Source organism: Hevea brasiliensis, chromosome 6 (genome assembly GCF_030052815.1).
Source record: "Hevea brasiliensis isolate MT/VB/25A 57/8 chromosome 6, ASM3005281v1, whole genome shotgun sequence".
Classification (NCBI taxonomy): Eukaryota; Viridiplantae; Streptophyta; class Magnoliopsida; order Malpighiales; family Euphorbiaceae; genus Hevea; species Hevea brasiliensis.
In genome coordinates this window covers 24341930-24369086 of record NC_079498.1, presented here as the reverse complement: position 1 = coordinate 24369086, position 27157 = coordinate 24341930, and the positions used below count along the sequence as shown (strand labels likewise).

At 35.4% G+C, this 27157-nt stretch overlaps 1 protein-coding gene across 2 annotated transcripts; it reads right to left on the bottom strand.

The window, feature by feature from the left end:
* Positions 1-1570: 1570 nt before the first annotated feature.
* LOC110667879 (uncharacterized) lies at positions 1571-3213 on the bottom strand. Of its 2 annotated transcripts, XM_058148477.1 has the most exons (2): positions 3008-3213; positions 1571-2920 (listed from the first exon to the last, which is right to left on the bottom strand). In XM_058148477.1, the coding sequence occupies exon 2, from the start codon at positions 2832-2834 to the stop codon at positions 1782-1784; it is 1053 nt and encodes a 350-aa protein (XP_058004460.1). In that variant the 5' UTR covers positions 2835-2920; positions 3008-3213; the 3' UTR covers positions 1571-1781. The 2 variants fall into 2 exon arrangements, with proteins under 2 accessions (XP_058004460.1, XP_058004459.1); XM_058148476.1 differs by having other exon boundaries at positions 1571-3213.
* Positions 3214-27157: the final 23944 nt, after the last annotated feature.

Sequence of the window (27157 nt, the reverse complement as noted above, 5' to 3'; positions counted from 1 at the left end):
ACTAACTAATTAAATCACATTAAACTTAGTGATTACTTGTGTATGTATGTGACTCACTAGGCTCATTACTAATTGGCAATGAGATATGATATTAACTTGTAATATCATCATAACTCTTTCTTACCATAAATGATTTCTCTAAGTCATTTTAGGCATCTCGTAGATCCTGGTTAACACCTAGCATAGCATGCCATGGCCACTCAATCAGTAATAAGGAATACCTTAAATGAACCTTTTATCATATGTTACCATGCACTAGAATCTCTCTGTTATAAAATCCCAATTCGAGCTGGAGTCATAGTTTATGTCAAACCCCATTTGCTATAAATATTATATTATCTTTTAATTCTAATTTTTGATTAAAAAGATTTACTCATCAGAAACTCTTTTCTAATTAAATCTGTCTATCCTGGCCAAGAACTTGAAACATCAAGAACAATTAAATGAACATAGAATTTTATCCCTATTTACTTAGGATAACAGATTCCATCTTGATCAACACCTACCTCCATATAAAACTAGTAGGAGCCAACACATACCCATATACCCATACACAGTACATGTATAAAAGCAGTATCAAACTCAAACCACCTATATACAAGATAACTGTATTATCTCAGGTCTAAAGATTATATGCGCTGATATGATTTATGACAATGCATTGACAAGAGTAACCTCCACGTGCTTGTCATAAGTATCACTGGTTCGGCCTACTTATCATGCATAAGTGCCTATCATGTTTGTTATATGGCATGAGACTCACCATTCCATCTTATTTACATCTCATATAAATAACTTGGAAACAAACATGATTACAATCTTTCTAGATAAGTCATGTCCTTATTGTGAAGTATCTTCGATTGTGAACCAATTTATGATACTTTGTGCTAGAAATACTGCAAACATATTCTTAACAATTTACTAATAGAATTTCTAACAAAATATCAATGGACATTTTCTATTACATATAAATATATTATGTAAACAGAAAAGTGGAATTGTTTTTTATTAATAAAATAAGTACAAGATACATACTAAATGATATTCTCTAAGGCATACTACTAACAGACTATTTTACTGCTCAAATCCAAATCCTCATTCTACAATTATCATTCTTCCTAGAAAACATTTATCAATGCAGCATCCTATTTCCAACACCCAGTTACAAATGAACCCAGTAGATCCTTTGACCTATATATTTTGTTTTTTGAAGGAATCAGTTGACCTTAATAATAAAAAAACATAACAGGAAGTTTCCCACACTAATTAAAGGCCTTCCAAAGAAGAATTCCAGTGACTGAGCACCTAGGGGATGATTCCCTTGGTAAGGAATGATTGTGTATATAGCAAAAGTGCAGTGCAACTGCTATCTCTTCTTGCCAACTTAATTCACGCATTTGACTACAATAAATAAGATTTCTATGTTGTCTCAGTCCTCCATGTGTATTCTCTTTGTGTATTCTCCGTCAAAAAAAAAAAAAAAATCTAACTGCCAAGAAATTCTTCATTTTTAGAGATTATCCCACTTCATTAACCCTCTTTACACATTCATAAAGCATTTCAGCACTTCAACAAAATAGATCATTTTGGTTTACAGGAAACAAGCAATCAAATGCAAGACTTAACTTCAAGTTATTGCAAGACAGAAAAATGGAAGCCACCATCTTTTGCTTATAAAAAAAAAATCTTCAAAACTTGACCAGTTGCAAATTGAACAAAAAAAAAAAAAAAAAAAAAAAGAGTCTAATGAGAAGTAAAAGTTAGCTATCAAAGTTACTCATTCAAGGTTTACCAGAAATCCCAGATTTATCATCAAAGCCAAAACCAAGATCTGTAAGACTCATTTTTCCCTGATAGAGATCTAACAATTGAGGCAACTGTTCTTGATGCTTGATCACAAAACTTTCCAAGAAGCTCTTTTCAGAAGGTATCAACACTGAAGATAAATGGATGTCGGCCTTAATCAAACCCTTTAAAAGCAAAACTCTTACAACTGAACATCTAGGCATAATCCCCTTCTCTAAGCTACGACAAAGAATGCTTGGAACTCTGGCAACAGCAGCAGCCTGCCAACCCATCTTGCACACAAGAAAATTCATCACGCCAGTGACCTTCTTCTCAGACAAAGACATACATTTAGGATGCTTTCTGAACATCGACCAAATCTCATCTTCAGACAAACCGAACCTCCCATAAACCTCCATTTTGTATTCCCATGTTTTGTGTGACATCGAATGAAAAACAAGGACAGCAATAACAAATGTAACTTTTGAAGGGTCAAATCCTAGATTCATAACCTTCTTGACCACTTCAGCAAACTTGCCCACTTTTTGGCACATGACCGAGGGACATTGGGTGACCAAGGAAGAGATGGAAGATTGAGAGATTCCAAGTCCTCTTAAGAGTGATAAATTGTTAGAAAATGTTTTGTGAAAAGACTGCAAAGATCTGTTTTCCATGCGATTCAGGGTCGTAACCACTTTCTCTTCAGAGATAAGCACACTTTTAAGGATTTCGTAAATTGGGATCAGACACCGCTCTAAACTTCGAGCCAACAAATCTGGATTCCTAGAAACAAATATAGGAACGCCTGATCTTGAAACCCCTATAGAACGCAGAAACTCAAGCTTGGGCAAGAATGTCTTTTCTGGTTTCATTAAAAGCAAACAGGGCCGATACTTAACAATTTTGGAGATCTGGGAATCCGCGAATCCATGTTCCCTGAAAAACCTTAATACTGAGTCGGGTCTTTCAGGGGTTTTAAACCATATCCTCTTAGAGATAGATTGAGCAGATTTTAGGGTTAATCCACATGAATTTATAAGGTATGTCATGACTATAAATGAGTGCTCATTCAAATTAGAAGATATGGTAGACGAAGAGGATCTGATTGCGAATAATGAGTGAAAAGGAAGAATACCTAGTTGGACATTTGAGACAAACAGAGAAACACTCTTATACAAAGCTAATCTTGAACTGGAAAAACCAAACATTGCAGGCTACTTACCATGAAACAGCAGAGCATTAGGGTTTATCCAGGTTCAACAAATTATGAAAGAGATGAGACATTCTTCTTCATGGGAATTGAGCAGTAAATCATCAAGTGAGTAGCGGACCAAGGCAGCTGATTCAAATTCTAAAGCCTTCTGCTTGATAAATCGCTCTGGGTCTAGCGATTAACCTCCCATTACAAACATGGCTCCCATCGTTTTTTTTTTTTTTTTTTTACCTTATATATATTTTTTTACAAACTATTTAGTATTCAAAATTCACTGATCTTATTAATTTGGATTCCTGTAGGGCAGGCCACAAAGGCGCAAAATGCTTTGCTATCCTATCTTACCCCTTAAAAGTTTTTACCTTATACTTTCGATTCTCATTAATATAATTTTCTCTCATTTCTTTTCCTCTTCTTAACTATTTTTTCCATATACCACTTTTTTCTCTCAATATATAAAGCATTTACAATCATAATTAACAATAAAATAAAAAATATATTTATAATAATAAAATAAATTGAAAGAAAAAAAATCTCAAAATTGATAATAAAACTTATTATTTTAATTAAAATTAATTTTATTCTTTACTTTTTTAATTAAAAGTTTTTACCTTATACTTTCGATTCTCATTAATATAATTTTCTCTCATTTCTTTTCCTCTTCTTTACTATTTTTTCCATAAACCACTTTTTTCTCTCAATATATAAAGCATTTACAATCATTATTAACAATAAAATAAAAAATATATTTATAATAATAAAATAAATTGAAAGAAAAAAATTAATCTCAAAATTGATAATAAAATTTATTATTTTAATTAAAATTGATTTTATTCTTTACTTTTTAATTACCAATCAATTTTAAATTTATTGATAATGTAATACCCATAATTTTCAAATAATTATTTTATATGTAAATATAAATATTTTAGTCTAACCTCTGGTGTTGTGGGCTTCGCGTAGATACCATCGTTTCGCGAAAATTCGATAGTTGCTCGGGTTTGTAATTTCAGGCCGAGCAGGTAGGCTACCAGTAAAACTTTAGAATTGGGTTGAGTTTATAGGCTACCCCACCATTTTTAGACATCCCGGACGTATCCCAAACATCGGAATTGATATAGATAAACCCGAACTCTAATTTTTCTTAATTATCTATTGCCTGATTTTAATTAAAAATCTATAAAATATTCGTGGTAGGTTAGAAAATTATAATTCCTTTTGCATTAGCTTAATAATACTGCTAAGGACCTCAGGGCAAAATTTTAGAATTTTTAAAGCTTATTTAAGTGGTTTTTGCTAAAAAGTTGGTTTCGGGGACTAAATTGTAATTTTTTCATCTTGTGAGTTTTGATTGATTTGAAGGGTCCAGGAGGGGCCATATATTATTGATGTGTTGTGATTGTGGGAAATTGAGAATTAGTAGTGTTGTTTGAACCCTTTTGCAAGTTTGGTAGGTCCTAGGTATAGTGGAGAACTCTGCCGGATTTTTAGCAAAATTTTAGAGTTGTCTTTTGATTCTCTACAGCTTTGTTTCAAGTTGTTTATTAATAAATTTTGATATATTATTTAGGTGAGCTGAGATAGCCTTTTTCCCCAGCCCAACCAGCACAGTAGCTTGTACAAGTGTTGTAAGTAGATATTTATTTTATTTATAATTTCAATATTATTATATTTTTGGCATGCTCATGCATTACTTATAATTATATTTATGTAGTTAAATATTAGGCATGCCCTATTTTGCATTTATACTTGATGATATTTGCTTGGTTGCCGTGTTTGATAATCTGGAGCTGTGTGTGAGTGGGTGTGAATGTGAAGTATATGGATATGGGTAGGACGGGTAGACTCGGCTGGAGCTTGACTCGGTAGGACCCGATCCTTATTATGGATAAGTCAGGGCGGGCATGACTTTGAGTTGATCTCGCTGGCCCTCGCATATGGATTACCAAGCAAAAGTCCGGCTCGAGTTGATCTTGCTGGTAGGTCTTGGATTAAGAGAGCTGGGTAGGGGGATCAGCTACCTATATATGTATGCGTGAGTATGAATATGACTTGGGTCCGTGAGTGCTCCAGATTATCTTTGATGTGACTTAATATGATATGTTTGACTTGTATGAAGACGAGACATTTCATTTCTAAGGATGCATTAGAATTAGATAGTTATAGAAATTGTAAGTAAAATAAATATTTACTCTCTGAGTTGAACGCTCACTCATGTTCACTATTTTTCCAGGTTACAAGAGAGCTTTTCTTTGTGTCTAACCTTGTAACACCCTCACTGTAGCAATTCCGTACATTCTACTATTCCGGTGATCGGTGTCTGTTCGGAAAGCTAGAATGTCTGAAAAAATATTTAGACTAGAGTAAGGAGTCATAAATAACTCAAATAATAATAAGAAAAATTAAGACAAAATTTTAGAAATGAAATACAACCAAGTAAAATGAGTCGGTGCCCTAGCGATGAGTAACCCAGTGGGAAGTTGCGGTCTTCACAGCTAGAAGCCCCAAACCCGAGGGAAAATTCGTGAAATAATTTTTGGGACTCCAGAGAAGAGTTATTGAGGTTTCGATAGCATTAGAATGCCAAGAAAATGCTTCTGGAATTTCATCAATCAGTACAGACGATTTTGGCTCAATAAGCCAAACGAATGGCATTTTGATCATTTCGTCTTTAGAGATAATTTTTGGCCAATTTGTCCAATTAAGTAAATAATTATTATGACATAAAATATGAATAAACATTGCTAAAATTTTAATTAAAAATAAGTAGAAAATAAAAAAAAGAAAATGAAAATAAATACCAAATTATAACATAATATGATGTCATAAATGAATAAAATTTAATTTCTAACCAATGGGAATTAATCAAGCAACTTAAAAGGGATAAATACCAATAATTGAGACACAAAAATGCAAATTATTTCTGTTCATTTTTTTCAAGTTTCGGCAGCCCATTCTCTCACTACCTCCATGAAAATTTCTTCCATTTCTCTCTTCCAAACCTTGCATTCCCACCACAAAACCCTAAGTTTGTTTCATTAAACCTTGTCACTTCCTCTTGGGAGAGTGTTTGGCAGCCTAGAGAAAGAAGGAAAGTGAAGGAAAATTTAAGATTAGCCAAGAAAATTCTGCTTACACAAGGTTAGTGCTAGTTACACTCCACTTTTCTTTTCTAAACTTGAAATTAAGGTTAATTATGCATGAATTACAAGGGAAAAGTTGATATTTATGCATGAAATTAAAGACACAAACTTTGGCCAGCTTGTGTAAAGGTAGGATTTGAAGTGTTTGGTGCCAAATGAATTTGATATTGTGCTTGAATTTGATGCTAGGTATGTTAGTGTACTTAAATGATAGGTATTGTGTGAAGATTTAGTTGGGAGCTAGGGTTTTGAGAAGGAGTTTGAGGATATGTTCAATTGATATTAAATTGGTGCTCCAATGGTTAATTAGTAACCATTGGGAGTGAATTACCCTAAAATTTGAATGAATTGTAGCATTAAACATTGACTTGGTAGGCTGCCTCCATTGTGCCAGAATTACTAGACTTGAGTCTAGTGTGGTTAGGCTACAATAAGTTGATTTTTGTAGCTCCAATTGGTACAAGGCTAATTGGAGGTGAAATTAGACACATAATGCAACATTTTTTATGAAGAAACCTGGCCTAGAAAACCAACCTAAGTTACCCTAAAAATTGACCTAATTCGGGTGACCAATATGTTGTCCTTGGAAAATGACCAAATGAACAGTGTTTATTCATTTAGTCATAACTCACTGTAGAAATGTCCAATTGACCTAAAATTTATATCAATGGAAAGATTAGACAATTTAGGACAACTTTCATGGAGGACACAACTCCAAAGTTTTACCAGAATTTAATGAAATTGCCCACCAAACTCAAGATACAAAAACTGTTAGAATGGATTCTGCCCAGAAATTCTGGGTACTGCCCTATCCGGCCAATTATGGTATTTAGGCCATAACTTGAGCTATAAAACTCCAATTGGAGTGATTCAAAAATGAAATTAAAGAAGACACATAAAGGTACAACTTTAATGAAGAAAATTTTATCAAATTTCTACTGTAACAATGACCAATGGAACAGTAAACTTAAGGTATGAAATCTGAAAGTTTTGAATAATATAAAATAAGCTTTGAAATGGTATTGGAAATTAATGCCAACAAAAATAAAATGCAAAATGTGGTATCTTGGTGAACTTAGGTTCAACAAATCTATTATGTATTAAAAAGTCAACTTTTATGTAGAAATAGTTAAGTGAATAGTAACCTCAATGAAATAAATGCAAAGGACCAAAACTTAAATTACTAATGATACCTCACTTAAATGATTTAAGGTTTGTTTAAATCATGTGATTAGTTTAATGGGATTTGTAGGCTTATCACAAATAGAACTTAGGAGAAATAGTTGATATAATTTGAAATGTGAATTGTAAATTACTATAAATGAAATATTAAAGGTATAAATGATGTGTAAATAATATTTGGGGATTTTTCCTTTTTATTAAATAAAAATGAAAATTTGTTTGAACCTAGGTACATGTGAATTGATGTGATAGATTAGAGATGAAATTGTAAATGAACTATACAAATGAAATTTATGAACACATGCATTAGATAAAAATGAATTTGGACATTGTATTCCTGTAGGGAGGGGGGCGTGAGGCGAAATATCATCCATTAGAATTATATAAAATGCACCAGGTAATGCCCAGGAAAGATGGTGGAGTCACAATGGTCTCACTTAAATACCACCTCCTTAGACAAAGATTTCCTAGACATGCACTTCATACAATCCTAATAGAATCAAACCACCGTAAGTACCGTCTTCCCATAACACTACCACGGATTAAGGATTTATGCCACGAAGGCATAGATAGACAGGAGTCGCCACCCGTGTAATAACCGGGACATATTCAGTGTTTCTTCCGAGGGTCATGGATGGCAACTTACTCCTTGCAGAGTTTCCACAACCGTCATTACCATAGCCCAATGTCTAGGTTCGGGATAGTGGGTACGTAAGGGGAAGGTGTTAGGCACCCCTTACGCCTGGTTTAACCTCATTAATTCGAGTGCCAGTCTTCTACTAATGTTTCTAGAAGTCCTGTTTATTATTCCTTTATTAAACTTTTATCCTAAAAAATGCAATTCTAATCCTACACACGCAAGTAATTCACAAAAGGGTTGTTGTTTACACACAATTTTCATGCACAAGTAATTCCTATCTATTGGGTTGCTAATTATTTAAATGATATTTACCAGATGACTAAAATTAATTTATTATTGGGAATTTAATTTACAAACAAATTCAATTTCAAATAACCCTATGTTTCTATTTAACCTAATTAATTAATTTTCACCAAGTTACCCTAAGGATAATTGAACTAAGTCAATTATGTACATGTGTAATTTATTCTAATATCACATAAGTCCCAAACAATCACAACCTAATAAAGATTTCTAACATGCAAATTTATTTTACAATTACCAAGTATTAAATTAAATTTATTTTACATGCCAATATTAGTTTAATTTACAAACAAGATTAATTTTAATTTACAAAGTATTTATTTAAATTAATTACATGCAAAAGTCAGTTAAATTAAAAACAAAGTTAATTTTAATTTACCAAATGAAAGTTCTATTATTACTACAATTTCATGCCAATGGTTATTCGAGAAGTTTAGAGCTACTTACTTGTTGATAAATGCAGTTGCCATTGGGGCAAGCTACCCTTAAAAAAGGGTCTTCTCTTCTAGTATGGTAATGATATCCCCGGCTTACTCTCGTTTAGCTCCATATAAGCTCCACGCAAATGCCCTCTTTGGTACTTACCTTAGGGCTACTTACCAATTTTGTTTGTAATAAAAAATAAAGAAACTAAAGAAAATAAAAGAAATAAAGAGACAGAAACTAAATATGTGCAGAGTTGTATATCCCCTCAAATTAAACATGATTACATGATCCATATGAACATATAAAATAAATTGAAGACAAAGAGCATAGAATTAAAATGTTGTGTGGCATAGATCTTGAAAAGAAAACAATAAAAAACTGACCTTATAGAAATCTTGTATGCAAATCTTCTTGAAGAAAAGAAAAAAAATAAGAAAGAACTCAAAGAGTCTTGAATATCTCTAAATTTCCTATAGCTCTGAATTTTCTCTTCCTCTTTCCTCCCATCATCCCCTTCTTCTCTTCTCTAGTAGGGTATTTATAGGGTTTTGGGAGAGAGGTGTGATAGGGTTTGGAGTCTTAGGATGATAAAGTTTAGATGACTTGAACAACTACAATTGCAGAATTCGAATAAGACTGGGATATGGATGAGGTGTTTCAACCAATAGGAAGACAGAAAAAAATGGAAGGCACCAATAGGGAATAAGGAAGAGGTGTGGTAGGATTTGGAGTCTTAGGATGATAAAGTTTAGATGACTTAAACAACTGCGATTGCAGAATTCGAATAAGACTGGGATATGGGTGAGGTGTTTCAACCAATAGGAACACAGGAAAAAATGGAAGGCACCAATAGGGAATGAGGAAGAGGTGTGGTAGGATTTGGAGTCTTAGGGTGATAAAGTTTAGATGACTTAAACAACTGCGATTGCAGAATTCGAATAAGACTGGGATATGGGTGAGGTGTTTCAACCAATAGGAACACAGGAAAAAATGGAAGGCACCAATAGGGAGTGAGGAAGAGAGTGGGGCCAAGGAGGAGAGAGATATTTTATTATTTTAATTTTTAGAAAATAATTAAATGGGTCCCATTTAAAATTCCTAACTAGGCTTTCTTAGGCCCACGGAGCCCAATTAAACTTAATTAGATCCATTTAAAAAACTACCCATATTAAATTTAAACAAAATAAAATTTTATTTAAATTTAATTAAATTAATTTTCCCAAAACTTTATTATTATTTTTATTTTTTCAAGATCATGCCACGAAATTAATAATTCAGCTCAATGCCTCCAATTACTCATATAATTTTTCATCATCGGGTTTCCCACGGCCTCAATGCACATACTCATCACAAATTAAGAGTCTACAGTTTGCCCCCCACTTTGGCAAAAGTTGAAATCAATGCGAAAGCATTGCTCAAGTTTCGTCAAAGTGAAACTCGAATTTCTAATAACTATGAAACATTGGCTATGAGGATCAAGTATATCTTGCTCGGTCGACATACTCTATATTATGAGACTAGCTACGGTCTCATAACAGTAATAACTGTCTCATGTGAAAAATGAGTGTATCTTGCTCGCCGATACACTCTGCGTCATGAGACTAGCTACGGTCTCATAACAATGTTGATAATCGTGTCATGTGAAAATTGAGTGCATCTTGCTCTGTCAATACACTCTGTGTAATGAGACTAGCTATGGTCTCATGACAATGGCAACTGTGTGATTTGAAATGTTGTGGATTCGTATTTAGGACCGCAGTCCTAAACTACCTACGTATCCCCCTCATTATCCTGAGGAAGAATCAGACTCACTCGTAGTTCGACACTTGAAACTGTGGTGATGCATGTTCTTCTACGCCTTACACACCTACAGGTGACATGTTGATGCGTGTTCTTCTACACCTTACACAACTATGTCATATGCCCTAAACAGCGTCTAAGGACTAACTAAAAATATCTGTCTTGAAATGTTGTGGGTTCGTATTTAGGACCACGGTCCTAAACTACCTACGTATCTCCCTCGCTATCCTGAAGAAGAATCAGACCCCCTCGTAGTTCGACACTTGAAACTGTGGTGATGCATGTTCTTCTACGCCTTACACACCTACAGGTGACATGTTGATGCGTGTTCTTCTACGCCTTACACAAGTATGCCATATGCCCTAAACAACGTCTAAGGACTTACCAAAAAAATATCTGTCATGAAATGTTGTGGGTTCGTATTTAGGACCGCGGTCCTAAACTACCTACGTATCCCCCTCGCTATCCTAAGGAAGAATCAGACCCCCTCGTAGTTCGACAATTGAAACTGTGGTGATGCATGTTATTCTACGCCTTACACACCCACAGGTGACATGTTGATGCATGTTCTTCTATGCCTTACACAACTATGTCATGCGCCCTAAACAACGTCTAAGGACTTATAAAAAAATATCTAATTCATGATTTGAAAAATTAGGATGACTAGGTCTCATAACTCTTTTTGTGATTTTTGTGCTTCTTGTATGCTACTTCCTATCATGGGCATGCTGATTTTGCTAGAGATTCTAAAAAAACTTAGTCCTCTGAGGGACCTCTTTTTACAAAAACTTTCTTTTAGCCTCCAAGATTTTTAGAAGAATTGTTCACCAAAAAAGACTTCCTTAAGGTCACAATACAATTTCTCTCTGATTTTTCTTTTTCTTCTCTTCCCCCATGGTTTCTGCCTTGACTCATTTCTCTTCCATGAACTCCATTCTCTCAGTTCTAACTTTTGCCTGAAATGTCCTTTCGGATTTTCATCTCAGCGGGCTTGCTCTAACTTTTGCCTAAGTGGCCCTTCCGGGTTTTCCACCTAGCAAGCTCCCCTTTTTTTTTTTTTTTTTTTTTTTTTTTTTTTTTTGAAATTAGACAATTACCAGGACATTCATATCAAGCACCTATCTTGTCATGCTCAGAAGACATAGATTAAATCAAAACAACGCAGTTCAATTACTTAATCATTTGATGTATCCCTCAAGACACAAACATTCACGATCATAATTAAATAAAACCCATTCCTAGTCAATGCAATAAAAATTTCTTTATTTATTCAGGTACACCATTACTCCCTCTTATATTTAGTTTTGCCAAATTTCTAACCTTCCAAAGTTATAAATAAGCTTTATAACCTGTCGAATGGCCTTTTTAGGTTTTTCATCCAAATCTTCTCTCATCTCTCCTTTTGCCTAGACTGCCTTTTGCAGGTTTTCAATCTAGCATTTTTTTTTCTTTTCTTTTCTTTTTTTTTTTCTTTGACCCTTATTTTTGCCTAGACCGTCTCTTGTAAATTTTCAGCCTAGCGGGCCTATCTCACACAAAGTACCGTTTGAGCTTGTCTAAGTTGGTGGTTCTTGAAATTCATTCCCATCCAGTCGATATTCTTACAAAGACCTGACAAGATCTTTTTGACTATATATGGACCATCCCAATTTGGCTTAAACTTTCCTCTTGGATCAAAAGGGATGGGCCGAGCTTGTTTCAAAACCATGTCTCCCTCTTTGATCTTTCTTGGCTTCACCTTCTTATTAAAGGCCCTTGCTATCTTCCTTTGATAAGCCTGCATATGATACAAGGCTCGCATCCTCTTCTCATCAATCAAAGCTAGTTCTTCATATCTTTTCTGGGCCCACTCATTTTCCGGAATCTTAGCTTCTAGTATCACTCTCAAGGATTTGACCTCTAGCTCAATGGGTAGCACTGCTTCAGTCCCATACACTAAAGAGAATGGAGTTGCCCCTGTGGATGTTCTTGTAGTAGTGCGATAACCCCAAAGAGCATAAGGGAGTTTCTCAGGCCAATCCTTATAGGTTTCAACCATTTTTCTCAGAATGGTTTTCACATTCTTATTTGCTGCTTCTACTGCTCCATTAGTCTGTGGCCTGTATGGTGAGGACTTGTGATGCTTAATCTTGAATTCGGTAATTAATTCTAAGAAATCACCTTTGAACTGGCTGCCGTTATCTGATACTATCTCATGGGGTACCCCAAACCTGCAAATCAAGTTCTTTCTCACAAACTTACTTATCTGCTTAGCCCCTACTACTTTATAAGATTCAGCTTCAACCCACTTGGTGAAATAGTCAATTGCCACTATGATAAATCTATGGCCATTAGAAATGTGGGAGAAATCTTCCCAATAATGTCTATGCCCCATATTGAGAATGGCCACGGTGAAGTCATGCTGGAGAGTTCACTGGACGGTAGGTGATTCAAATTCCCATGGATTTGGCACTCATGGCATCTTTTCACAAATTTAGCGCAATCAAGATCCATGGTAGACCAAGAATAGCCCAATCTTAAAATTTTGCTGCTAATACCCTTCCGCTCATGTGAGGACCACACACTCCTGCATGTACTTCCTCCATTATCCGCTCGCATCGCTTTCACACACACAAGAGCAATAGTCCTTCAAGAACCTTTGTAGAGTTGCCCTCACCAAAGTGAATCGAGTGGCTAATCTACGAATTGTAGCTCTATCCCTACTATTGGTCATCGTGGGTATTCTCTTACCTCTAAATATCTTCTTATGTCCTCATACCATTTCATCTCATCTTCTAGATCTAAATGTGCTATTATTAACCTTTCATAGCATGGGATTCTACTCCTCATCAAGATAATCGGGTCACACTTCCGATCACCCTTCTCCCATAAGGATGCCAGTGGCTAGAGCATCACTATCCGGTTCTCGAGCTCTAGGCATGTGCTTCATTGTCACTTCCTCAAAGCTAAATAATAGTTTCTTAGCATACTCTGTATGGCCTCAACTTTTCTTCTTTAATTCCCATTCACCTTTAACATGGGAAACCACTAGCATTGAATCTCCGAACACCTCCCTTTTTAGCCCCAACACTATTAATGCCTCCAGCCACAAATGCAAGCCTCATATTCGCAATATTATTAGTGGTTGGGAAACATAGCCTTTGACATTAACAATTGTTCTCCATTCTGCTTCCAAAACTACCCCTATACCGGCTCCGCTCTTATTCATGGCCCCATCAAAGTACATTTTCCATGGTGGACCTCTACTAGCTTGAGACTCTCATCCGGAAGGTCGTTTGACTTCTTCCCCTTCATTAACCGGATTTTCGAAAGAAATTCGCCACTACACGCCCTTTAATGGTTTTTCGAGTCTCATACACAATATCAAATTCGCATGAGGGACCAACCATTTGGCCAATTTTCCAACTAGCGTCAGTACTTCAAATAGGTACTTTAAAGGATCCATCCGGATACTACAATAACTCGATGAGTCCAAAGTAGTGCCTTAACTTCTTAGTTGCCCATACTACACCAAACAAAGGTTCTTTCTATTAGTGAATAATTCTCCTCATAAGCAAGGAGTTTCTTCGATGTAATAGATGGCTCTCTCCAGTTCTCTACTTCTTGTGCCAACATTGCCCCTGTGGCCATGTTTTCCACCGATAGGTAGAGGATTAGAGGATGCTAGGTATGGGTGGTGACAAAATTGGTGGATTGCTCAGTGCTCGCTTTATCTTTTCAAATGCCTCTTGACATTGCTCATTCCACACCACCGGTGATTCTTTCTTAGTAGCTTAAAAATTGGTTCACAGTAGTTGTGAGCCTAGCTATGAACCTACTGATGTAATCGTAATTTGCCTAAGAAACCTCTAATCTTTTTCTGCTTCTCTGGCCGCATCTCCTGGATTGCCTTCACCTTATCTGGTCAACCTCAATCCCTTTCCCTATCGATCATATGCCCTAACAGCTTTGCTCAAGTGACCCCAAACACACACTTGCTAGGGTTCAGTCTCAATTTATACTTGATGACTCTTTGAAAGAACTTTTCTAATGCCTCAAAATGTCTCTCCCTAGTTGGGGATTTTACTACCATATCATCCACATATACTTCAACTTCTTTATGCATCATGTCATGAAACAATATAGTAGCCATTCTCTGATAAGTCGCACCAGCATTTTTTAGCCCAAAAGGCATGACCTTATAACAATAAGTCCCCCATTCAGTGATAAAAGTTGTCTTTGCTTTATCTATCAAATCCATGAGGATCTGATTATATCCCGAAAAACCATCCATGAAAGAGTACATGGCCATGCAAGCAGCACTGTCAACAAGCACATCGATGTGAGGCAATGGGAAATCATCCTTAGGAGTAGCCTTATTCAAGTCCCTATAATCTACACATATCCGATTCGCCCATCCTTCTTGGGGACGCACAATGTTGGCTAACCACTTGAGATACTCAATTACTTCAATGAAATCAGCCTCAATGAGCTTTTTCACCTCTTGAGCTATCTTTTCTTCCCATTCTGGCCTAAGCCGACGCTTCTTTTGTTTTACTGGCCTCATGTTAGGGTCTGTGGGGATCTTGTGTTGTACTATGTCTCGATCAATTCCCGGCATATCTTTATAAGACCAGGCAAATGCTTCTTGGTACTTTATTAATAAGGCTACAAATTTATCTCTTTCTTTTTGGGTTAAATCTTCAGCTAACTTAATGTCTTTAGGATCATCTGGTGTACCCAAATTAATAGAGATTGATTTTAATGCATTAACAGAAATAGATTCTAAATGATTATGAATGTTATCGTGTAGCCATTAGGAAGAACATCAAACAAATAAGCAAAAGGACTAGTCATATTATTTATTTTTGCCTCAAAATCATCATCAAGTACATCAGAAATAACAATATCAGTATCACTATTATGAGCATTACAAAAGACAGACTCAAACTTAGGAGTGTAGGTCCAAGTGCTTGGCTTCCAAGCAGACCTTAACTTGATGACATTGACCTCTTGTTCTAATTCCTCAACATGCGGCAGCTCCTGGTCATCAGTCCATGCAATTGCGCCCTCCCTGATAAACTTGGTGGGCTTGAGTTCCTCTTCATCTTCAGTTGGCTGATAGCCCAGCCCATATCTAGTGATTTGCCCCTTTATTTCTGGAAAAGTCACTAAGCCATTAGCTCGTTTTCCCAGACCCATGCCAGAAAACACTTCATCTCTTTCATCATAGTGGCCACCCTAGGGTCCATCCAGCTTCATAGATCCCAAAGAACTTGGAAACTGCAATAGTGGTACCGAACCATCCACTTGCAAGATCGCTACTTCCCCATCTCTTTCAAAGATTGACGGTGATTATACCATCTTGATACGGGATCTTGATCTTTTGGTGGAGTGTAGAGGACTCCACCTAAGGGATGGAACCGATTCTACCCAACAAGAAGGAGAATGTCATGGGGATGTCTAGCACAAGAAACTCAACTTCTGGTCTCTACAGCCCCACCTTAACCATAGTCTTGAAGCCCCGATCATGTTTCTCTTTGAATCATCATAGGCCCTGATAACTAGATCAAAACCAGTTAGTTCAGACATAGAAATTCCTAATTTTGGCAGAATCTTCAGAGGGCATACGTTGATGGCTGACCCATCATCTATCATCACACAAGGCACTTTCCACCCTCTAACCTCGGCGGTCACGAACAGAGCCCTACTATAGTTTCTCCTCACCGAGATCATGATCGAGAAAGTAATATGACCCCATCTTCTATAAGCACAACTTTGGCAATCTCTTCCGAGTTATCTCCGTGGAGACCTTGAGTACACTCAGGGCCTTGGTCAGTGCGGTTCTGTGTTTTTCTGATGCCAATAGAAATTCCCAGACCGTTACACTAGCCTGAGTCCTCTTCAATTGCCTAAGGAACTGATCATCCTCTTCATCTGTGTCCTCTTCACCAACACCTTGGCTTTCCTCTCACGTTGTCCTTCTCCATGGGTGGATCAGATAATATCCACCACTCTTGGTCATGTGGCTCACCCTACTCTTTTCATCTCCGTCGAGTCAACCCAAACATCTAACAAACCTTCCTCATTCATCGAACTATCCCAAATATCAATTGTCATTCTGGTCGAGGTTCATCAAGCTTTTGGATAGGTTGGATAAGGTTGAGAATTTGTTCGAGTCAATTGAGGTGGTGGAAATCATGTAAAGTCCTCGTGGAGGTGGAACATTATGGTTGGGCATTGGGTTGGTGCGTGTGTTGGGTCGATTTTAGGTCGACTATTTTCTTAGCATCGATCAAGTCCTCGAACTTCGTGTTTTAGCCGAAAACATCTATCGTGTCATGGCCATGAGTTTGATGGAATTGGCAATATAGGTTAGCATTGTAATTGGGTGGCAATGGGTTTGGTGGTGGTCTAGGTGCCAAGGGTTCGAGGAGACCCCAGAGCTTTGAGTCGCTCAAGACTTTAGATAGAGGTTGGTTGAATTGAGAGAACTTTCTAGGGGTGCGGGACACGGTTTGAACCTCAATGACTTTGTTTTCCCAGAATGTTGCCGGTGATGGTATCCTCCCCTCTTGGGCTGATAACTCTTCTTTTCATTGTTCAATACATCCTCCACTAATACCCCCATCATATAGCTGTTCAAAGGTAGCCAAGGGATAATAACAAAGTTTCTCATAATAACTAGGTCAGCAGACTTTTCACTACCAAGCGCACCTGATCCTTTTCAGCTGGCCTATTGGTCATCTTCATGGCCTTTTTCCTCCATCTCAATAGATACTCAGAAAAGGTTTCATTTGGTTTTTGCCTAGTGGTCTCTAAGTCTCTCGGGTAACATCTAAAGCAGTATTATAGGAGTATTGTTGCACAAATCTCCTAACTAGCTCCTCCCAATCTTTTCTCACAAAGGGCTTCTAGCCCATGATACCATGAAGATGCAACCCCTTCTAGTGACATAGAAAAGAAGAGTGATTTGGTTCTTAGTCAAACCAGTTGTTTTCATAACTATAAGATAAGACCTGAGGTGGGTTTTTGGGTCACCAATACCATCGAATTTAGCCAAATCAAGCATCTTGAATTTTTCAGGTAGATTTCCATCCAACTGGATGTCGAAGTCATCTGCATCTAATGACCCCATTCCAAGAAATTCAGCTTGCTTTTTCACACCGGCTCAAGTTTTTCCATCATCTCAGTAAAAACTCTAATCTCCTCACTTGTCCCCTTTTCTTTCTTTTTGGCCTTGTCTTGGAGATAATCTTCTTCATCCCAAACGTCATCAAAGGCCTTCTTTTTACTAGTCTCTTCTTCAGGCCTTTTCACCTGAACATCACTAGGCCCACCCATCTCTAACTTCTTCTCAAAGTTGGCCATGATTTTTCCTTCAAGCTCAGCCATCTTGGCATTCAAAGCTTCTTCAAGCATCTGTTTAAACATGACCTTAGTGTCTTCCATTTTAGCTTGTGCAGGTGTAACTCTTACCAATCTCTTTCCCTCCCTAACCCAAGTGACCTGATTAGAAGTCTTCCTGATGTGTTCTAAAGCTATGTTTACTACAAGAGAAAAAAAATACAAGGTTTTAACATCTTATGCTATGTACAAATGCAATGCATGAATGCATGAATATGCACTTTCATTTTTACCTTTGCCTTTACAAAGCCAAAACCAAACCGTACTAATACGACCAAAACCGAATTGTATAAACCGAACTAAAATCGGACCAAAGACTAAATGATAAACCAAAAAGAATGTCTCCAGAACTGAATCTTCGCCCCCTTATACCTTCAACTCTCACGTGCATGGTAAGAAAAAATTCTATCCTAGGCTTTGGTACACTGGACACACCAACAGGGGGTGGTCCAGGATGATCCTTCCCTCACAAACAAAGGATTTATATCCTTAAAGTTTAACCATAAGTAAGCATCCTCTTGCTTAACATGGGTTTTGAAATGGACTTGGGCCTATACACGCATTGGGTTTATGCATAGGCCTAGGTTCATCTCAACTACCACTAAAACTTATGGTTTGAACAGTAAGGATACGAATCCAGCACAACAAAAATCTATGAGGTACCTAGGGTTGAAATCTATGGCTCATGGGCTTCATTGGGTAGGAAAAGGGTCACCCATGCGAGAGCTTGTCCATTAAGCACAACGGCCGGAGCTGTGGCTCTTTTATATACTCGAAGGTACAGGCATGGGGTGCTAGCATTCACCAATTCGTCATAGCTCGAGTAGAGCTATGGTTTCCTTGGCTAGTACTAACGGGGCTAAAAAGGGTAAGAGTGATCCGTGTGATAGTGTAGTGCAATGCAAAAAGTTTAACAGAGGAATAATATTAGACTAATAGAAACATGTTGGAGTAACTATCCATTTAGTCCCCAGCGGAGTCGCCAAACTGTAGGGAGGGGGGCGTGAGGCGAAATATCATCCATTAGAATTATATAAAATGCACCAGGTAATGCCCAGGAAAGATGGTGGAGTCACAATGGTCTCACTTAAATACCACCTCCTTAGACAGCATTTCCTAGACATGCACTTCATACAATCCTAATAGAATCAAACCACTGGTAAGTACCGTCTTCCCATAACACTACCACGGTACTAAGGATTTATGCCACGAAGGCATAGATAGACAGGAGTCGCCACCCGGGTAATAACCGGGACATATTCAGTGTTTCTTCCGAGGGTCATGGATGGCAACTTACTCCTTGCAGAGTTTCCACAACCGTCATTACCATAGGCCAATGTCTAGGTTTGGGATAGTGGGTACGTAAGGGGAAGGTGTTAGGCACCCCTTACGCTTGGTCTAACCTCGTTAATTCGAGTGCCAGTCCTCTACTAATGTTTCTAGAAGTCTTGTTTATTATTCCTTTATTAAACTTTTATCCTAAAAATGCAATTCTAATCCTACACACGCAAGTAATTCACAAAAGGGTTGTTGTTTACACACAATTTTCATGCACAAGTAATTCCTATCTATGGGGTTGCTAATTATTTAAATGATATTTACCAGATGACTAAAATTAATTTATTATTGGGAATTTAATTTACAAACAAATTCAATTTCAAATAACCCTATGTTTCTATTTAACCTAATTAATTAATTTTCACCAAGTTACCCTAAGGATAATTGAACTAAGTCAATTATGTACATGTGTAATTTATTCTAATATCACATAAGTCCCAAACAATCACAACCTAATAAAGATTTCTAACATGCAAATTTATTTTACAATCACCAAGTATTAAATTAAATTTATTTTACATGCCAATATTAGTTTAATTTACAAACAAGATTAATTTTAATTTACAAAGTATTTATTTAAATTAATTACATGCAAAAGTCAGTTAAATTAAAAACAAAGTTAATTTTAATTTACCAAATGAAAGTTCTATTATTACTACAATTTCATGCCAATGGTTATTCGAGAAGTTTAGAGCTACTTACTTGTTGATAAATGCAGTTGCCATTGGGGCAAGCTACCCTTAAAAAAGGGTATTCTCTTCTAGTATGGTAATGATATCCCCGGCTTACTCCCGTTTAGCTCCATATAAGCTCCACGCAAATGCCCTCTTTGGTACTTACCTTAGGGCTACTTACCAATTTTGTTTGTAATAAAAAATAAAGAAACTAAAGAAAATAAAAGAAATAAAGAGATGAAACTAAACATGTGCGAGTTGTGTATCCTCAAATTAAACATGATTACATGATCCATATGAACATATAAAATAAATTGAAGACAAAGAGCATAGAATTAAAATGTTGTGTGGCATAGATCTTGAAAAGAAAACAATAAAAAACTGACCTTATAGAAATCTTGTATGCAAATCTTCTTGAAGAAAAGAAAAAAAATAAGAAAGAACTCAAAGAGTCTTGAATATCTCTAAATTTCCTATAGCTCTGAATTTTCTCTTCCTCTTTCCTCCCATCATCCCCTTCTTCTCTTCTCTAGTAGGGTATTTATAGGGTTTTGGGAGAGAGGTGTGATAGGGTTTGGAGTCTTAGGATGATAAAGTTTAGATGACTTGAACAACTACAATTGCGTAATTCGAATAAGACTGGATATGGGTGAGGTGTTTCAACCAATAGGAAGACAGAAAAAATGGAAGGCACCAATAGGGAATGAGGAAGAGGTGTGGTAGGATTTGGAGTCTTAGGATGATAAAGTTTAGATGACTTAAACAATCACATTGCGAATTCGAATAAGACTGTGATATTGGTGTTGTGTTTCAAACATTAGGATTACATGAAAAAATTGAAGGCACCAATAGGGATTTATTAAGATGTGTGGTAGGATTTGTAGTCTTAGGGTGATAAAGTTTAGATGACTTAAACAACTGCGATTGCAGAATTCGAATAAGACTGGGATACGGGTGAGGTGTTTCAACCAATAGGAACACAGGAAAAAATGGAAGGCACCAATAGGGAATGAGGAAGAGAGTGGGGCCAAGGAGGAGAGAGATATTTTGTTATTTTAATTTTTAGAAAATAATTAAATGGGTCCCATTTAAAATTCCTAACTAGGCTTTCTTAGGCCCACGAAGCCCAATTAAACTTAATTAGATCCATTTAAAAAACTACCCATATTAAATTTAAACAAAATAAAATTTTATTTAAATTTAATTAAATTAATTTTCCCAAAACTTTATTATTATTTTTATTTTTTCAAGATCATGCCACGAAATTAATAATTCAGCTCAATGCCTCCAATTACATCTTACAGTCATATAATTTTTCATCATCGGGTTTCCCACGGCCTCAATGCACATACTCATCACAAAATAAGAGTCTACAATTCCCACTAGGAAATAAAATAAAACCTATTGACACTTAATGGTACATGAGTGAAATTAAGAGTAATCATAAATACTTAGTAAGCAAAGACATTTCTTGAATTTCAAATGATAAATTATATAAATAGTGTAATGAATAAATGAACCATATTAATGTATGAATGAGACATGAGTTCTCATTATTGTAGAAGGGAAAAATATTTTGAGTACAATAGTATATGAGAACCATTGTTTTGAATTGTAATCATTATGGATAACATAATGAATATATAAATTACGATGAATGCATAAATTATGTAAATATTAGACTTAGAGATTTATGTTTATATTATGAAAAAGATTAAAATGCTAGAAATTATAATTAGAACCTATAATGAAATAATGAAACTTATGAACACTTAATGGTACTATGTGCCCATGTATCGCCTAGACATTTGTGTCAGATTGGATAGATTGGCATGCCAATAGGGTATTGTTTTAGCAGTACTGCAAAAGGCTTTATGCCTGTATTCATGGCTTTATGCCCGCACTCATGGCTTTTATGCCCGATTATGTGTTATCATGGCTTTTTAGCCATACTGACTGCATACGTGGTTGACGTTTCGCATCTTATGGTATGACGGCCTGAGGCACCGCGGTGTCCGGTGCCAAAGATCCGTTATCCAATTTAGTCAGCTTGTCATAGGTTATCTGGGCAGTGTAAATTATTGAAATTATTTAAGCATATTAGCAATTAAAAACATTAGAAAGTATTAAATAAAATGTGAAAAAGAGATTAGCAATAGAAACATAACAAAAATACAATTTGCAGAATCATAGAGAGACCTCAAATACAATACTCCTAGAATAAAATATATATTAAATATTATTACTGTAAGGCTATAAACTCAGTACTTCCAAAGAGGAACAAATTAGCATATAAGATAGTTAATACTAGAAATGTCATTTTAAATCAAATTGATACTTGAATATTTAGAATGTTTGATTCTTTCTTTATTTGTATACATTATTTATTGTTATATTATTGCACCACTAAGCAGCAATGCTTAGCACGATGGATTATTTCCTTCACGCAGGTACTGAAGATAAAGCCCAGTGGATATGAGACTAGGATCTTGGAGTCCGGATCTGCAGAAGTGTCAGAAGTATATAAGGTTGTCACCTCCTCAGCAATGCATGTAGATAGGGCTCACAAAAGTTATTTTATGTATTTATAATTAGTTATTAAATTGAAATATAAATTATAGAATTGTAATTAATTTGTATATTATGTAAATTATAAATTATGTAATTAATGGAAATTTGAAAATTTTGATATATGAAATGAGCATGAATGAATATGTATGGTAATGAATAAGAATCGAAATGTATGGACACTATCAGAAATGATGAGCATGGATGATATCTTTATTTGAAAATATTATTGAAAATTTCAAACAGGTGAATAGTGAATCACGTCAATATTTAATAAAATAGGGGAAACTCCATTGGTTTCTCTATAGAAAAATAATTGATATTAAAATATAACGAGATTAAATTATTAAAGGAATAAAGTAAGATAAAATAGGGTGCTCCGGCACCGAATGTAGCACGCATTGCTCGGCTACACTGTAGTCGGGTAAGGAGTGTCACAAACTTGCTTTTATTCTTCGCAGGTCTACTTATTATTAATTTTACGTTTTGTATTGTTAAATATAACTTCTAGACCTCCGCATGTGTAGGATCATAATATTTAGCTGGACTGTAATATTTATTAATTTAGGATTGTAACTTATAAGATTTATGTATGTGTAATTGTGTGGTTGGATACTTATGATGGATGAGGGAGCTGAGCTCCCATTGATTTTATTTTGGGATTGTGGATGATTGACGGGTGAGCTGAGCTCCCCAAATATATTTTCATTAAGATTACAGGTCGGGTGAGTCAATGGCTCCCCGTTGGATGGTCCATTTTATGGTCAGACTCTGTCCAGGTGGTCACTTGAAATTGAGCTTAATGATGGGTTAGAGTTTGGTTAGGCTTACTATGGATTTCGGGGACCTTATGCTGACCCAAATCCTAGTGCCGGTCCGGTCTATAATTTGGATCTTGATAAATAAATTTGTAAATGTATTGTAATATTTTATGTTTTTTATTTTTTTATTTTTCTCTTGATTTATCAATTGATTAGAATATTTGTTAATAATACAATGGATTTTAAAAAATTATCATCGAGTTTCACTGAACCAACTTCGTCCATTAGTAATTTATTAGTGATTTCAATTATCAATGAATTTTATAAAATTATAAATAGAAAAATTGATTGCTAATCTTAAAAGGTAAAGGTATGTTTTCAAGTGATTAAGTTTAATCATCTATTTGCGAGATTTTTAATGATTTAGTAATTAAATGTAGAACAAGAGTCATGAAAACAAAACTAAATATTATACATGCTCTTTGGTATCTCTTTACTTGATTTGCTTCTTAACTTAATTCTCAAATCTCGATTTTTATTATTTTCAATTTTGATATATAGGTTGAGGTTTGTTATTTTTCTAATATTAAATTAATTTTTTTATTCAAATTTGTTTTATATTTTATAAAAATGAAACACCCTTACCCAAATAATTAAGTTATTATGATAGTGGAAGTAAGGTTATATAAACCCTTTCTATTCTTTCTATCCCACCAATATGGGATTTGGGTGTTACAAAAAATGCTTAATGAATTTATGCCTTTATACGTTTTAATTTATAAGTGATTAATAAATAATATTTTTTTTATAATACATAATAAATTATTAATCGATAAAGTTAACCAATTTAGCATTGAAATGCTTATGCTACAATTTTTTTTAATTTAAAATATGTGTACTAGAGAGTTTATGTGATATTCTATTTATATAAATATTATTAAATTAGTATCTTTTTAAATATTTATCTTAAATTAGTTGTCTAGATTTTTTTAAAAAAATAATTGTCTAAATATTTATTAAAACTCATATTATTTATTTTAATAAATGAATGTCAATTATTATTTAATAAAAATACAATTTATAAATTTTTATTAATTTTAATAATTATATGGTTGTTTAAATTTTAACTCCTCCATAGACAACCTCCTTGTATAATGTCAAGGAGTAATTATCCTCTTCCCAAAAGATGCACCTGATGGAGTGTGCAGTACACCCACTAATAAAAAGCCTAGGACCTCCGTTCCTTTCCGATGTGGGATTGAGGCACTCTCGTGACAATAATCCTGCGTCTGCCCTAGTTTACTGTTACACTTTACCCCATCCGTAAGGCATAACATGATCCCGTAGTATACCTAATGAATTATCGAATTTCGTCTACCGATAACTCATTAAATACACTACAAGGGATTTTAAACCATTTCAATTCATTTTAAATTGTATAGTGGTGTTAGCCCATTGTTAAGAGGTCTTAAAGTTCAAATTATATTATGTATAAAAATTTTGGTTATTTTGACTTTTTGAAATTTTTCTGCAAATTTTATAAAAATTTCAGCAGAGTGCCGGCTGTATTTTGGGAAAACAGTTCTTCAAATACCTGAAAAAGAAAACAATTTCAATATATTTTTCTCATTTTCAATTTCAACATTTCTCAACTCAACATAATTTCAACACAGTTTCCAATCAATCCCAAAGTTCACTAATTCTCAATTCAACACATTTTTCAAATAACATAAACTTCATTTCATTCAAAATATATACATACAAAAGTCATAATTTTACAGAAAAGAAAACAAAAGTAATAATATTACAATTTGATTGTACATCTGCTCGACTAATTTCAAAGATATATATGAACATAAATAATTACATCAAAAGTAATTACAAGGGTATAAACAATATACCCATACAAAAATCCTCAAAAGTTATCTCCTGTCACTAGAGCAACTCACTCTACTGCTTTGTCATTTCTCCTATCTGCGACAACAATAAAAAGCTATCGCTGAGTAATTTTACTCAGTGGTGCACAATAAAAATTTAAAGTTGCTGAAAATAAAGCATACATCAATAAACACATTTTTTAAATCCCTTTCACAATAACATTTTATGAAATTGATGTCAATTCTAGTTTGGTCATTTCACAGGGTGACATGTGGCACCATGAGATGGTGACACATGGCACCATATAAGCTTGCTATTTGTCTTCCAATCATGTAAGATGATCAAAGTCAAGATTAAGTCTAGCTTTGACACTTGGCTTAATGTGATTAAGTCAATTAAAATTAAGATGCAATGTGGTGATGACATGTGGCAAGGGTTTTAAGTGATGACCTAATTATAAAAGGAAAAAGAATGAAAAATAAAATACACTCTTCTTGTCTCAAAGGTGCCGCCACCTTGAACTCTCCCTCTCCTCTTCTTCTTTTCTCATCAATTCAAAGAGAATTGCCCAAATTCCTTTGAATTAAAATTACTAGAAATTGTTTCTAGTGTCCTATACACATCTACAACCTCTCTAAAGGCAAAAACCTAAATTACAATTGGTTGGCAAGGCTTGAGAAGCTGATTTAGGGGCTGCCCATTGGTGATCTTGGTGTGGACAAGCTAGAGGGACAACAATTGGGGTCCTAGGTGCTTCCTAAAGGTGGCAATTACATCACTTGTGCATCAAAAGGTTAGTGCACATTTTCTTCTTTCAAACTAGGGTTCAATTGAATTGATTTGTTGATTCAAAAATCTTAAATGGCAAACATAGATCCTAATACATATTAAAAGTGTTTTAATATGCAATTGAGCATTGAGATTAATTAGGTACATAATGGATGTTGCATGATGCATGAAATCCTAGAAGAAAATTTTCAAATTCAACGCTCTAATCTAACAATTTTCATGCTTTCGCTCCTTCAAATAGGACAGCGACTGACCTCGCAGTCACTTCCAGGTTCGGTCACCCATCACTGTGGCCTTGGCTCATTTAACTCATTGTGCCTTATTTTCTTGATTTGCATTTAACCTTCATGTAATTGCTATTAATTTTTGTTTGTGGCTTTTCTAGTTGACTTAAATATGATTTTACACATTTCGACTGTCCGAGCAGACACTGGTCACCAGAATTGTGAAATGTACGAAACTACTGAACATAGGGGTGTTACAACTCTCCCCCCCCCTTAAAATAAATTTCGTCTCGAAATTTTACCTGAGATTAGTCTCTGAATAGCTGTGGGTGCTGCTTCCTCATATCCTCCTTGCGTTCCCAAGTAGCTTCCTGGCTTGAATGATGGTTCCACAACACTTTCACCAATGGTATCTGCTTGTTCCTCAGCTGTTTCACCTCATATGCCAGAATCTCAATAGGCCCTTTCTCATAAGTGAGGTTTGGATTCACCTTAATCTCTTTAATAGGTAGCACGTGAGAGGGGTCTGATCTGTACCTCTTCAACATAGATACATGAAAGACATTATGTATCTTTTCTAACTCTGGAGGTAGTGCCAATCTATATGCCAAAGGACCCACTCTCTCCAAAACCTCATATGGTCCAATAAAGCGAGGACTCAGTTTCCCCTTTCTGCCAAATCTCATAATCCTCTTCCAAGGGGAAACCTTGAGGAATACCTTGTCACCCACTGTGTACTCAATATCTCTCCTCCTCAGATCAATAATTTACTCCTCTGTCTGCTGAACAATTTCTGGCCCAATCAGCTTCCTTTCACCCACTTCATCCCAACACAGAGGAGTTCTGCACTTCCTACCATGCAAGGCTTCATATGGAGGCATCTTAATACTTGATTAATAGCTATTATTGTAAGCAAACTCAATCAGAGGCAAGTGTGTATCCCAGCCACCTTCAAATTCAATCACACAAGCCTATAGCATATCCTCCAATATCTGAATCACTCTCTCACACTGGCCATCTGTCTGTGGATGGAATGTCGTACTGAAG

Bases quoted from the DNA above. Each gene is read 5' to 3' on its own strand.
- LOC110667879 (XM_058148476.1), bottom strand. From the start codon at position 2,993: ATGTTTGGTTTTTCCAGTTCAAGATTAGCTTTGTATAAGAGTGTTTCT.